The 13,349-nt window shown below is 38.0% G+C and overlaps 1 protein-coding gene across 1 annotated transcript; it reads left to right on the top strand.

The window, feature by feature from the left end:
* Positions 1-1,841: 1,841 nt before the first annotated feature.
* Positions 1,842-7,659, top strand: LOC141641271 (uncharacterized). Its single transcript, XM_074449942.1, has 6 exons — positions 1,842-1,899; positions 3,824-3,895; positions 4,100-6,521; positions 6,593-6,892; positions 6,990-7,095; positions 7,177-7,659. Exons 1-6 carry the CDS (start codon positions 1,842-1,844, stop codon positions 7,657-7,659), a joined length of 3,441 nt encoding a protein of 1,146 aa, XP_074306043.1.
* The last annotated feature ends 5,690 nt before the right edge of the window (positions 7,660-13,349 follow it).

The raw sequence follows: 13,349 nt of genomic DNA, 5'->3' as shown, positions 1-13,349 counted from the left end.
CCGTCCTCTTAGGCGCGAGGCTCGGGAAGTAGGAGTACACCCACGCCTGTAAAATACAATAATCAATGACGATCTTTCGTAAGTTGATAAAGAAAGGAATTTACTTTGGTCTAAAGGTAGGTTCATACCTCCAGCAGTAGTCCAGGTCCGACAGCACCAGGAGAAGTCCCCTTCTCCATCAACTCCGGACGAACCATGGCCCTCATGAAGCGGATGAGGACCGCAAAACCAGCAGTGACCCAGTCCCAACGTCCTAGGGAACTCAGGTCAGAAAGGAAGGGGAGAAGCTTCGTCGACAGCCTCTCGCCCTTGTCTCCGAGGTAAATCGAAGACAGAAACAACTGTGAGCCACGACGAGCAGGCCCTCTGCTCACCAGACGGGGAGGAGGAGCCGTCTCCCTCCCGTCAATCGTCACCGCCGCCGGGGTTTTCCCGCAAAGTAGTCTCGAACGTAGGAACGGGTATCAAACCCAAGACGGTGCTGACCTTCGGCGACAAGTTCCAGCCAATCAATCTCCTCCCCTCGGCCGAGTCCGCCCTCATGGCAGTCTCCGACCACACCACCTCCTCGGTCCCACACGGCAGACCAGAAATCATGTCGTAGTCCTCCAAAGTGACTCCCACCTCACCAAAAGGCATGTGAAATGTGGAAGTCGTATCCCAGAATCGGTCCAAGAAAGCATGAACCAGGCTAAGGTTAGCCCGTAACTTCCTCTTCGCGATGTCCCTCCAGACCTGCACCAAAGGACCGAACGCTCCACGCTCGATCATGGCCCTCTCCTCCGCCGACAGCCGCTCGTAGTGCTCCATCGCTGTCGTGTAACCCGAGAACGACCTGATGTTCCCGGCCTCCTATTGTGATTTGAAACAAAGCTATATTTAGTTTTGAAGGAAATTTGAAAGAAATTTGGACAAAAATGAATAGGGATGAGTAGTGAGTAGTGAATTCCTATTTACCAAACTCTTCACCGTCCTGTAGGACAGGTGACCCTCTGCAGCCCACACCAGGTGCCTGCTCTCCCAAGTCTCAGCCCACGCAGGAGCTCCCCTCAGCTGACGACCTCCTCATCCGACGTTGGCCCATCTCGGGGCCTCCTCCTCCTCAACGGCCTCCTCCTCGTGAGCCTCGTCCCCGGCAGCCATCACCGCAGCGGTGAAGGCCTGCTCTAAAGCCTCCTCGACAGTGGCGGTGTCGATCTCCATGGGAGCTCTCCCAGAAGTAGAAGCCTCATCACCTGCAACATTAAAGCAAATTTAGGCCGCGTCACATGACGACAAGCCTTGGTTCACTACTACAACCCCCTTGCATTCTTGACGCTTTATGGTCGACACTTTTAAAAGTGTCGACCCATTTTCCCCCCTAATATTCATTTTAATAATATAATAATTATTTTTTATTAAATAAACCGCTGAAACATGACAATTTTCATTTACGCGCTTACTTTTCATCCTTTTCCCCAAAAACTCATTCCATATGCCGCACCTGCTGTACATTCATCTTCCCAAATTAAAATTTTCCCCCAATTTTTTCATTCATCTCCCTCATCAATTCCGACCTAATCCATATACCCAATTCATTTTCCCCCAAAAAATCCCAATTAATTAATTAATTAAAACCTAATTCATCTACTGTACTCCATCTTTCTCAATTACTCATCTCGGCCAGTGAATCACGCCTGTTGTTAATCATCAGCGTCATCGGCTAAAGGTACGTAATTAATCAAAACTTTATGAACGCTTTATTTAATTTCTTGCTTTCGATTGTGTTTTGTAGATGGAACTAGTTATGTTGGAATAGTTCCCAGTAATCTTATTTGTGGTTTCTTGTGATATTGAGGGATATGGGATATGATTATGACAAAGAGGTTCATGAATATGCTGTTGGTAATGCCCACGAGGGTGATTTTCAGATTTATTTGGTGATTTTATGCTTTGTTAATTGCAAAAGTTGACTCAATTATGTAAACTGACCTTCGTTGTCTATGGGAATGCTAGAATAATCAAAATGGAATTAATCGTAATTAGTTAATTAGTCAAAAGCTAATTCATTTACTATTCGGTTGTCGTACTATTCATCTCTCGTAATTGCTTATGACACTGAATCATCGCCGTCCATGATGACACCTTTGTTTATTGCAGCATATCAACATTTAAAATTTCAGGTTACAAATGTTCTCATAGTGTGTCAATATCCGTATCAATCCAGCAATTGAATTCTTTTTATGCTTTAATGTTGGCTCAAAGTTAATTAGCAATCATTCTACCCATAATATCAAGTGACAATATTTCCAAACAGAACACGAGGCGAGCTTGTTCTTTTGAAATAATATCTTACAACAAATTTAAGCTTTTACCTAAATAAAAGTCTAGAGAAATAAGGATTGGTTAGTAGTGTGTAAAAGGATTCCAAAGCAGTTTAAGTATTCACACATTCTGATTTTATACCAAATTTCAATTTTATTATTCTGATTTTGAACCCAATGACCATCAAATCAAGATCCTAGGACTGGTTTTGACAGGAGCAGGCCTTGTTGAAAATCTTGTAATATTTTTGCTTTTATAAGCATATAGACACACATATGTATAAGAAAGATGGATACTCGTATATATATAAACACAAGCAATTTAATTAATCTTTGTATACCTTTTCTTTAAACAATATTTGTAGTATCCAGCAAAATCAAATTGCAAAATACAGCTTGAATTGTTTTGTATAGAGGGCGGATCAAAAGCAGTTTCAATGGAGGGACGGAGTAGTGCGGTTTAATCGCATCGATTCGTGAGATATGCTCTATATTCCATTTTCGTCATATTCATTAGAACTGCCCCATTTCCATTTAGAGCATGTTTTTGTTATAATATCCTCCTACTTCATTTATGAGACCCGCCACCCCACTGACAATCCAAATCCTTGTACATAAGTAAAAGGGGCATTTCTAAAGAATCGGAGGGAGTAGCAGATTGTAGTAGTGTAGAGTTGATCACAAAGACTAAACAAATACAATCAATCAAAGCCATAAAACAACACTTGGACTTGTCACAAAAAAGTTAAACTCAAACTAGTTTATCGTCAATAATGATTCGCACACAAGGAGATGATCAATCAGTTATTTACTTATTTTAATGAAACTAGTGAAACTGGACATAAACTTTTCCCTTCTCTTTAAAATACCACATTCCAATGCTGAAACAAGTTCAGGTAACTTATTGCTCAAAGAACTGAGATTGAAGTACTTTGCTAATAACATTATAACATAGAAATTAAAGTCATTTATGAAACAGAATATACTGACCTTGAGGAACATTAGCACTTACGATTACAGTAGTGTGACATCTTCCAACTTTGTTAAATTGTTGAAATATGTAATTCAAGTCAATCGCCTACTATCCAATGACCCTTTCTTGCTGCAAGTTTAGGATGTATGCCATGTTCTCATTTTCCTTCAAATGATCAATATCTCCTGTTTTAGCGAGGGATTTTTCATTTGAGGAAATACTGACAATTTGTTTGTTCGTTTTTAATCATCGCTGTCTGAAATTAAGCTGTCTTTTTTGGTTTTAAATGGTGATAAATCCGAAGTAGATAATGTAACATTTCATACTTATTGCTCAGATTTTGATTATCAGTTGAAATCAGTTTTAAGATCATTGATTTGTTTGGAAACGTATTGACAGATTGTGTTTAAATCATTTCAAGACTATTATATATATGGTTAATCCTTAATTAAGATTAACAATAGTGGTTACTGTGACTCTTTAATAGGCAGGTCTTATGGTTCTTTATTGTATTATTCATTTATCAGTTGATTGTCTTCAATTTCAGGGCATGATCCGGATAATTGGAATTTGGACCAAAGTTTGAACAGTGACGCTACTTCAGTAGTTTCTACGGTGGGTATTTCGAATTCCTATTTTAGTTTTCATTTATTATTAAAATTTTATCTTTTTTACTTTAGCTACAATAAGTAAGCCTTGTTACTTTGACATCACGTAATAATTTCATTCTCGTGTATGTGATTGATACTTTTATTCTACAATGTTCTAATTATGTGATTTAATGTGCTGAGATTTATGAGTATTCAATCTTTATGATGTGTAGTCATGGATACTAGCTGGATTACATTGCCAAATGACCATCCCGCTTACATAAATGGATGTAGGAATTTTATTGAGTTAGCTAAGGAAAGTCTTGTAGAAGGGAAAACAAAATGCCCATGTAAGAGTTGTAAGTTACGTTATTACTTCACACTGGGTGAAATAGAGGGACATATTTTGTTCAAAGGGTTTTACCAAAAGTATACAGATTGGTTTTGGCATGGTAAAAGGGACGTTCTTGATCATTTGCATGGAGAAAGAAGGGAAGAACCCTTGGTAGGTCGTGATGATATGAAAGGTTTACTTAATGCAGTTTATGGGACTAACATTTCTAACCATTCTAAAGATCTTGATGATGATAATACTTTTGCTAGCTCCGTAGAAATAGAACAAGAAGCTGAATTTGATGACGTGTCTATGGGGTTTAGTTCTTCTGGTGAGTCCGATAATGAGTTTGAGCACGCATACGATGCTAGGACCGATGACTATTCTAACAATCCCCATAACCTCAACAATAAAGAAGACGCTAACTATAAAAGATTGTTCGAAGCTGCTGACGAGGAACTTTACGAAGGCTGTCAATCTTTCTCAAAGCTCTCATTCCTTTTACACTTATATCATATTAAATGTATGTTTCATTGGTCTAATGAGTCATTTAACAAGTTACTTGAACTTCTGCTTCAAGCATTTCCTCAAATAAGAGAGTTTCCATCAACCTTTTATGAGGGTAAGAAGATAATAAATGATTTAGGACTCGGATATGAAAAGATTCACGCTTGCCCATCCAATTGCATGTTATTTTGGGAGGATAACAAGGACAAAGAGGAGTGTAATGTTTGTCACACATCAAGATGGAAAAAAGTCATAGGTGAAAAAGGTAAAGATCTAGCTAAGAAGGGTGAAGGTGCCAAAGTTATGAGGTATTTTCCCCTCATTCCTAGATTAAAGAGGATCTACGCGTCATCTAAAACAGTAGAAGATATGAGATGGCATCATAAAGATCGGGTAAAAGATGGAAAACTTAGACATCCAGCAGACGCCTTAGCGTGGGAACAATTTGATTCTCGGTATCCTCTATTTGCCTCTGATCCTCGGAGTGTTAGGTTAGCCTTAGCTAGTGACGGGTTTAACCCATATCGTTTGATGAATACTACTTATAGCACATGGCCAGTTATCTTGATTCCTTATAACTTGCCACCATGGCTCTGCATGAAACCCTCTTCATTTCTTCTGTCTTGTATTATTCCTGGAAAATCCAGTCCAGGAATTGACATTGATGTGTATCTGCAACCATTAATTTCTGAGTTGAAGTTGTTATGGAGCGGTGTTGACGCATTTGACGCCTTTGAGGGTGAAACTTTCAAACTCCGAGCAGCATTACATAGTACTATTAACGATTTTCCGGCATATGCTATGTTATCCGGATGGAGTACTGCTGGTTATGATGCTTGTCCACGTTGTACCCATTCAACTAATTCCGGAAGATTTGGTGGTAAGATTTGCTATGTGGGACATAGGCAATGGCTGGATCCAGATCATCACTATCGTTCTGAAGCCGATCTATTTGATGGAACGATAGAGTATGGTTGCGCTCCAAAAGCTATCAGTGGGTCTGATGTCTTAAGACAACAAGAAAAGATTGAATATACGTATGGGAAGAGTACAAAACGATTGAAAAGACCAAATAGAGCAAGGGAGGTTGGTGTCTCAACTAACTTGGTTAATGATAGCAACTCCGAAGATAATCATAATTTGTGGAATAAGAAGAGTATATTTTTTGAGTTGCCCTATTGGGAACACAACCCACTAAGACATAATTTAGATGTTATGCACATTGAGAAAAATGTGTGTGACAATCTATTGGGTACACTTTTAGATATGGATAAGAGTAGAGACGATGTGAATGCGAGAAAAGGTCTAAAGAAGTTGGGCATAAAGGAACATCTTTGGCTCCAAGATCGACCTAATCGAGAACCATACATGCCTCCAGCATCATACACAATGTCTAACGAGGAGAAAGAGCGATTTTTGAAAGTCTTGCAAAAGATTAGAGCTCCTGATGGGTATGGCTCAAACATCTCTAGATGTGTGAATATGAAACAAAGAAAACTCATTAATCTTAAGAGTCATGACAATCATGTCTTAATGCAAGATATACTGCCTGTGGCATTGAGGGCATCCAAGGCTACTAAAGTTATTGACTTGCTTGGGGAATTGTCTTATTTTTTCAAGTCTCTTTGTTCGCACACGCTTGAACACGACGAGTTAAATGCACTTCAGTCGAAAATTGTGCTAATACTATGTCGTATGGAAATGGAGTTTATGCCAACCTTTTTCACAATTATGGTTCACCTATTGATTCACTTAGTCGAGGAGGCGAAACTTGGCGGCCCTGTTCAGTATAGATGGATGTACCCTGTTGAAAGGTAAAATCATAAACTATTTAAGTGGATGTTTTACATTGTTTTCCTAATCTGACGTGATGAACTCTTTAAAGGTATCTGGCTCACTTAAAATCATACGTAAGTAATAAAGCTCAGCCAGAGGGGTCAATTGCTGAAGGGTTCATGCTTGAAGAGACAATCACATTTTGTTCAAGGTATTTGGAAGGTATTGAGACCATCTTTAATAGATCGAAGAGGAATGATGATGGTAATCAAGACATGAGTGATTATTTGTATCGCTCTGGTGGTCGGGTTATTGGTACGATAGAAAAAGTACGCCTAGATGACAAAAGTTTAAAACAAGCTCATCGCTACGTATTGCTTCATTCCGATGAGATGAAAGCGGTTCTTGTGTAAGTATAAGCGACGACCGTCACTGTCAAATTTTTATAATTTATCAGCCAACCTTAATATAATTTAGTAATGGTTTTTTTTACCAATCTTGTAAAGTGAATTTCTGAAGTACAAGCGGCAGGAGACGGTCCATCTGAGTGTTACCCAAAGTAATGAAAACGAGTGGATCATCAAAGAATTTGCAGACTGGTTGCAAGCACAGGTTCAACCATTGTTTAAAACTTCAAAATGTGGCTTGTGAGTTTAATTTGATTCATACTGATACAATTGTTTGTTGTTATAGGTGCAAAACCTAGATACAAGTACCCTAGAAGGACAACTTAGGAAAGTTTTAGCAGGTGGTTTAAATAATCATGGTAAAAGGATGACAGGATTTATGATCAATGGATATAAATTCCATACAGTTGATCGTGAGCAAAAGCGAAGAACTCAAAATTCCGGAGTTATGGTCGAAGCCGATGGTCAAACATATTATGGAAAACTGAAGGATATTTATGAGTTAGATTATTTTGGCCAATGCAAAGTTGTAATGTTCAATTGTGCTTGGGTTGACATACACAGAGGTGTTAAGAAGTTTGAAGATGGGAGTGTGTGTGTCAACTTTTCTAAGTTAATGCACACAGGTCGAAATTTGGCTGATGATCCTTTTGTTTTTTCGTGTCAAGCAAAACAAGTTTTTTATGTCGAAGATGAGATGCAAAAAGGATGGTCTTATGTAATTAGTACAAAACCTAGGGATCTTATTGAGACCGGCGAGATTCTTTAGAAGAACTCAGTTTTTGTTATACTTTTGATTTCTCATATCTGATAATTTTAATTATTAATCTAAATAATGTTTTTGGTTTTGGTTGTGCAAATGGTGTGAACATCTCTCTCTTTTCCCTTTACTATATAATCATATGCTCTTTCCCTTTACTATATTATTATATGCTCTTTCCCTTTACTATTCTATAAAGCTGATGGCTTTAATGTTTATTTTAGGGTTTGAAGGTTGAGTTACCGAAGCAAAAGGACAAGGGCACAAATGACGGAAGCTGATGTGCCAGCTAATGCCACTGATTTGCCACCTGTGATTACATCATCAGCTGATCTTACTACGCAATCAGGTGCTACAGATGACAGATGGGGGCCATTTTGCCCTCAAAAAACCAAAATACCTGCTGTTGTTAAGGTACCGCAGCAGCAGCCATCGCTAAAAGATTGTCGTATTGATGCAAACATTGACGAGCCCTATGCTGCAAAGGCTCCCTTTTCAAAGACCCAGGTCAATTCGCCTTTTGAAAAACCTCCAAATGGCTCAGGTTCAAGAATCCAAATCTCCCACACTTTTCAAGAACATGCAGCCAAATATCCTAACCCATCTTTTACTAGAAACCCTGTACTTTCAAAGACTCAAGCCACCGTAAATTCTCATGAACTTGCTGCTAGAAGAGCCCGTGAACTTTCTGCCAAACAACTTGGTGCATCTCAAAAGACGGGGGAACCTAACTCATCTTTTACTACAAACACCCTACTTTCAAAGACCCACGCCACCACAAATTCTAATGATCTTGCTGCTAGAAAAGCCCTTGAACTTTCTGCCAAACAACTTGATGCATCTCAAAAGAGGGGGGAAAAAGCACAAGTAGGAGGAGTTAAACCACCTGATTCGTTGCGGAAAAATTCTACTACAAAACCTGCCCGATCCCTTACTACAAACCCCCTACTTTCAAAGACCCACGCCACCGTAAATTCTCATGATCTTGCTGCCAGAAAAGCCCGAGAACTTTCTGCCAAGCAACTTGATGCATCTCAAAAAACGGGGGAACAAGCACAATTAGGAGTTCAACCATCTGGTTCATTGTGCAAAAATTTTACAAAGAAACCTGATGGATCTTTTTCTACAAACCCCCTACTTTCACAGACCCATGCCCCTGAAGATTCTTATGATCTTGCTTCTGCCTTACAACTTGATACAGCTCAAAAGACGGGGGAACAAGCACAAGTAGGAGGAGTTAAACCACCTTCTTCGTTGTGGAAAAATTCTACTACGAAATTTATTATAAACCACCTACATTCAAAGACCCATGGCACCCCAAATTTGCATGAACCTGCTAATAGAAAATCCCGAGAACTTTCTGCCAAACAGCTAGAAGCATCTCAAAAATTTGGGGAACGAACACAAGTAGGAGGAGTTAAACAATCTAATGTCTTGTGGAAAAGTTCTACTAACCCGTCCCGAGTTTTCACTCTGAAGTCCACTAGTAGTATAAAGCCTGCATTTTCACTTTCTCAACGGACATCTGAAATTGTTGGCACATCCAACAATGGGTCTAATACTCTTGAGAATTCATCAGTTCAGCCTCAAGAAGAAGAAGTTTTGAACCAGCAAGATGCTAATCAAACTAGTTTAAAAACTTTCAAACCGAGACGTCGTAGGGTGGTCCACGATTGGCCTGATAATGTAGCATTTGATAAAAGTGAGGAGGTTCTAGTTATGGGTAAGTTCTCCATTATAATTGATATATTTTATGACTTGTTTTATTTTGTTTAATAAACAGTTTTTATAAATAACTTGGGTTAGTTGATGTGTTGGTTGTTACGAAAGATGGTTGTGATTGACATGTATAAGGCAGGCCCGTCTGTCAAACATATGAACATATTATCCTTTAATTGATTCTTAACCTGGAATATTTTCCGATCCATGTCCAGCATGCACACACAATTAGTTCATATTCTTTCCACTCTGTCTTTTATATAAATAGCATGGCTCCACTTGATCCATAGATTATCCTCTTTCATTTATATCCACCATGCATATTTTCCGGATGTAGTTGTATGCCAAACACGCATGTTCTTTAGCCCTAAACCACCTTGTCCCGTAGGTTTACACATCATTTCTCAGGAGACAAGGGCAGAACTGTCCATGTGCATGCATTGTCTTAAAACATACTCCGTATTTGATTAAGACTAATATGCCTTCATAAGATAACTTTCTAGATCTCATGCCTCTTATCTTGTCCTTTACTTTCTCAACCAAACAGGAACACCAAAACAAATAGCAAAAAGGTCAACAATTCAAATCTGGCTGACCCGACCTGCCACATGGTTGGTACTTACTCTATTGAGAGCACACTGATCTTGCTTCTTTATTTAATTTGTGTTTCGACAGATGGAGAAGGAAATATAAAAAAGGTCAACAATTCAGTTCAGCCGCATGATGTATGGTATGCTAAAAATGCGAGGTACTGTGTCACTTTTAATGAATTTTATCAGCCACTCAAAAAGGGAGGACACATCCTTGTTAGATTTATTGGTGATATGGCTCGGAAGGAAAACTTTTGTCCAATTAGAGATACAAATTGGCACCATGTGCCTGAGACATTCAAAGTTGATATGATTAAGTGTATTCGGGTATGTTGTTGATAACTTGATAACAAGGATTTTCATTTCATTGACCGATGAATGTAAACTAATTTAGATATTTGTGCTTGTTTGATCAACTTATTTATTTAGATTAACAGTTTTTATGTTTTTTTCTTGTTTTTTTCCTAGGAGCATTTTGTTATTCCGGATGGTGATGGCTATGACAAAGGTATTCTGAAACGTGTAGGCAAGAGTTTGAGACAATATAGACATGACCTAAAGAAGGCTTTTTTTAAACCCTCGACAAAAACTAGAGAAGAAATCTGTCGAGCTGTACCAGATGGGGTCCCTCGTGATAGTTGGATTCGTTTAGTGGATTATTGGTATTCTGAGAAGGGAAAGGTATTTGCCCAAATATTAAATAGTCGCTTTCATTATCTTCACTATAGAATGCATCTAGTCATAATTACTAGTCATAATTTGTTTAATGCAGAAATGGGTACTCTGATAGTTGGATTCGTTTAGCTGCATTCACATAAAAGATGTTGGTTGAATTCGTTTAGCTGCATCTAGTCATAATTTGTTTAATGCAGATGTTGGTTGATTCGTTTAGCTCCATTATCTTCACTATAGAATGCATCTAGTCATAATTGGTATTTTGATAGTCGAATTTGTTTAATGCAGAAATTTGCTGAATGCGGAAAAGAGGCACGTGCATCACAAAATCATGTTCACACCACCGGTTCAACAAGCTATGCTAATATACGGGCGGAGTTTGTAAATATTCTTTCTTTTATTGATGATTATACTATACCATCTTTACATTTATTTAGAATTTAATACAAGTTTAGGTAGAAGCTAAGTATTTATGTGGTGATGACTAACAGGAAGAAAAAAACAAAAGGGAACCAACTGAATTGGAGGTTTTCAAGCAAACTCATAAGAGGAAAGATGGGTCCTATGTGAAAGATACCGCAACTGAAGAATTTGTGGTACACATATAGAAAAAAAAGTTTGATGTACTCTAAATTTTCTTGTAAATTGACACATACTTAGCACTTTTTAAATGTGTGCAGTTGGATGCTGATACTTATGTTGAATCTGAACTTGCGATTAATCCTACCAAACCCAAAGTGCAAATTCAAAATGAAGCTTTCAGCAAACTAATGTATGGGGAAGATATCCCTAAACGCCCTTTAGGCTATGGTTTCGGTGTAAAAGGAAGTGATGTATTTGGAGTGCATGGTATCTTAAGGAAAGAGGCTTTTACATCAGGAGATAGTAGTTCTTTGGCACTCGAGAATAAGGAAAAAATGGAAAATATGGAAAAGGCTGTTATAAGTTTGAACAAGGACAAAGAAGAGCTGCAAAGCAAGTTGAATGAGACGAATATCATCTTGTATAAAATCTTGGAAGGTATGAGTTCTGGAATGCCGTCGCCCGAGATAGCTCAGCTCAAATCGACCTTGAATTCACAGGTATTTTTATGTTTATGTTGTCTTTAAATTTAATACATGTATATGCCTTGGAGCTGGAATCGTAGTATGATGTTGTTGGTAGCTAGTTTTGTATATGATGGTTTCGTCTATGCTGAAGGTTTTTATAGGAATGTTGGTAATTTAAGATCCAAGAATGAACTGACTTGAATTGACTAGAAATAACTAATTTGAAATTGTATTGTACGTGTGTGTTTATCTACTGAAAAATATTTTATACATTGTTCGACATGACCTTTAACATTTCAAATAGCGAATGGCTATCTATATGGATAGATGCGACAAAAAGAAGAATGGCTAGGGAATGGCTATCTACATAGGGTAGTATTTGACTCATAACACAACTCCAATAGAATATTAGCTTCTGTTCATGTTCATATGCTCACTGTGTGTCTGCGTGCGAAGTAGTCTTTCGCCTTTTACTGGAGAATATTAGCTTCTGTTGTGCTGATATTGTTGATTTATGTGGGTATGCCTTTACAATGGGTGGATAAGAATAGCAAAAGAATACAAAGGTACGAAGTTGCACTAATAGATAGTGTAAAGTAGATTGAGGATCATATGAGAACCCCCTTCCCATGAGAACCTCATGTTCAGAACCTTTGGTACAAATGTTCAGAGTACTGTTAGAGATTTTTTTTCTTTTTATAGAGATTTGTTGACTTCTATACATGTAAATCGTGCCTTGGAAACAACTATGAGAAACTTATAATGCGTTTTTTTTCAAGATTTGCTTATCAATTTGTGAGTAGCTTAAAAATTGTTCATGTACAACTGTTAAACCAATATTAGGTTTGCAAACTTGTTGATTGCTAAGCACATGAAGCACATACTGTGGAACCATGCATTGTATTCATATAACCAAACCATCATTACATTTATTATAATACATCCATGGTATACATAAACTTTCAGGAATCTACCTGTACCTAGTAACAGAGATAAAAAATATTGTAAGTGGATCCAAACCCATACTCTTAACGGTAAAACAACTCATACAAGCCACTGCAGCAAGCCGCCAATTCAATCGCTGATGATCGATCTTAACTACATTTATTAACATTTAAAATTAATTCAGAATTAATGAGGCTCATACAGACTACGTACTCTGGTTTTCTGCTTAAAGAAACAAAGAAAAAGGCCAATTTGTGCAGTGGTAATGACAATGTATAGAGGGGTATCTGCCGACGGAAAATCCTCTGAACATTTGGTTCAAAAGTTCTGAACTTTTAGTATAAAAGTTCTGAACTATTGGTACAAAGATTATGAACATAAGGTTCTCATGGTTCTCATGGGAATAGAGTTCTCATGGGATCTCAACCCGTGTAAAGTATACTCTACTTGGTTGGTTATTGTCTGTCTTTTTGCTTATAACCCTCTGCTTAACACTCTTGCCCAAATCATTTTGCATGTATGCAACTATATACTTGTTTCACGTCAGTTATACTTTTATGGTTTGTCAGCTATACTTTGCGTTTGCATTTGTGTAAGGGATATGAAGATTCATGATACCGGTCGTCGCAGTATCAAAAATAAACCTAAATACAACTAACAGAAGTCAGCGGCAAGTAGGGTCGATCTCCACAGGGAGGCAAAATGAGATTTATCTGTCTAA

The sequence above is a fragment of the Silene latifolia genome, chromosome 2 (assembly GCF_048544455.1).
Source record: "Silene latifolia isolate original U9 population chromosome 2, ASM4854445v1, whole genome shotgun sequence".
NCBI classification, from domain to species: domain Eukaryota; kingdom Viridiplantae; phylum Streptophyta; class Magnoliopsida; order Caryophyllales; family Caryophyllaceae; genus Silene; species Silene latifolia.
The sequence above is the reverse complement of the archived record's forward strand: the minus strand, read 5'-3'. Positions and strand labels throughout refer to the sequence as shown.

What these genes read in the sequence shown, in the direction of transcription:
- LOC141641271 (XM_074449942.1), top strand. Translation starts at nt 1,842, where the DNA reads ATGGGATATGATTATGACAAAGAGGTTCATGAATATGCTGTTGGTAAT. An exon ending in TGGATGTACCCTGTTGAAAG is followed by an intron (nt 6,522 to 6,592) that starts GTAAAATCATAA and finishes AACTCTTTAAAG; the next exon opens with GTATCTGGCTCACTTAAAAT. An exon ending in CAGACTGGTTGCAAGCACAG is followed by an intron (nt 7,096 to 7,176) that starts GTTCAACCATTG and finishes TTGTTGTTATAG; the next exon opens with GTGCAAAACCTAGATACAAG.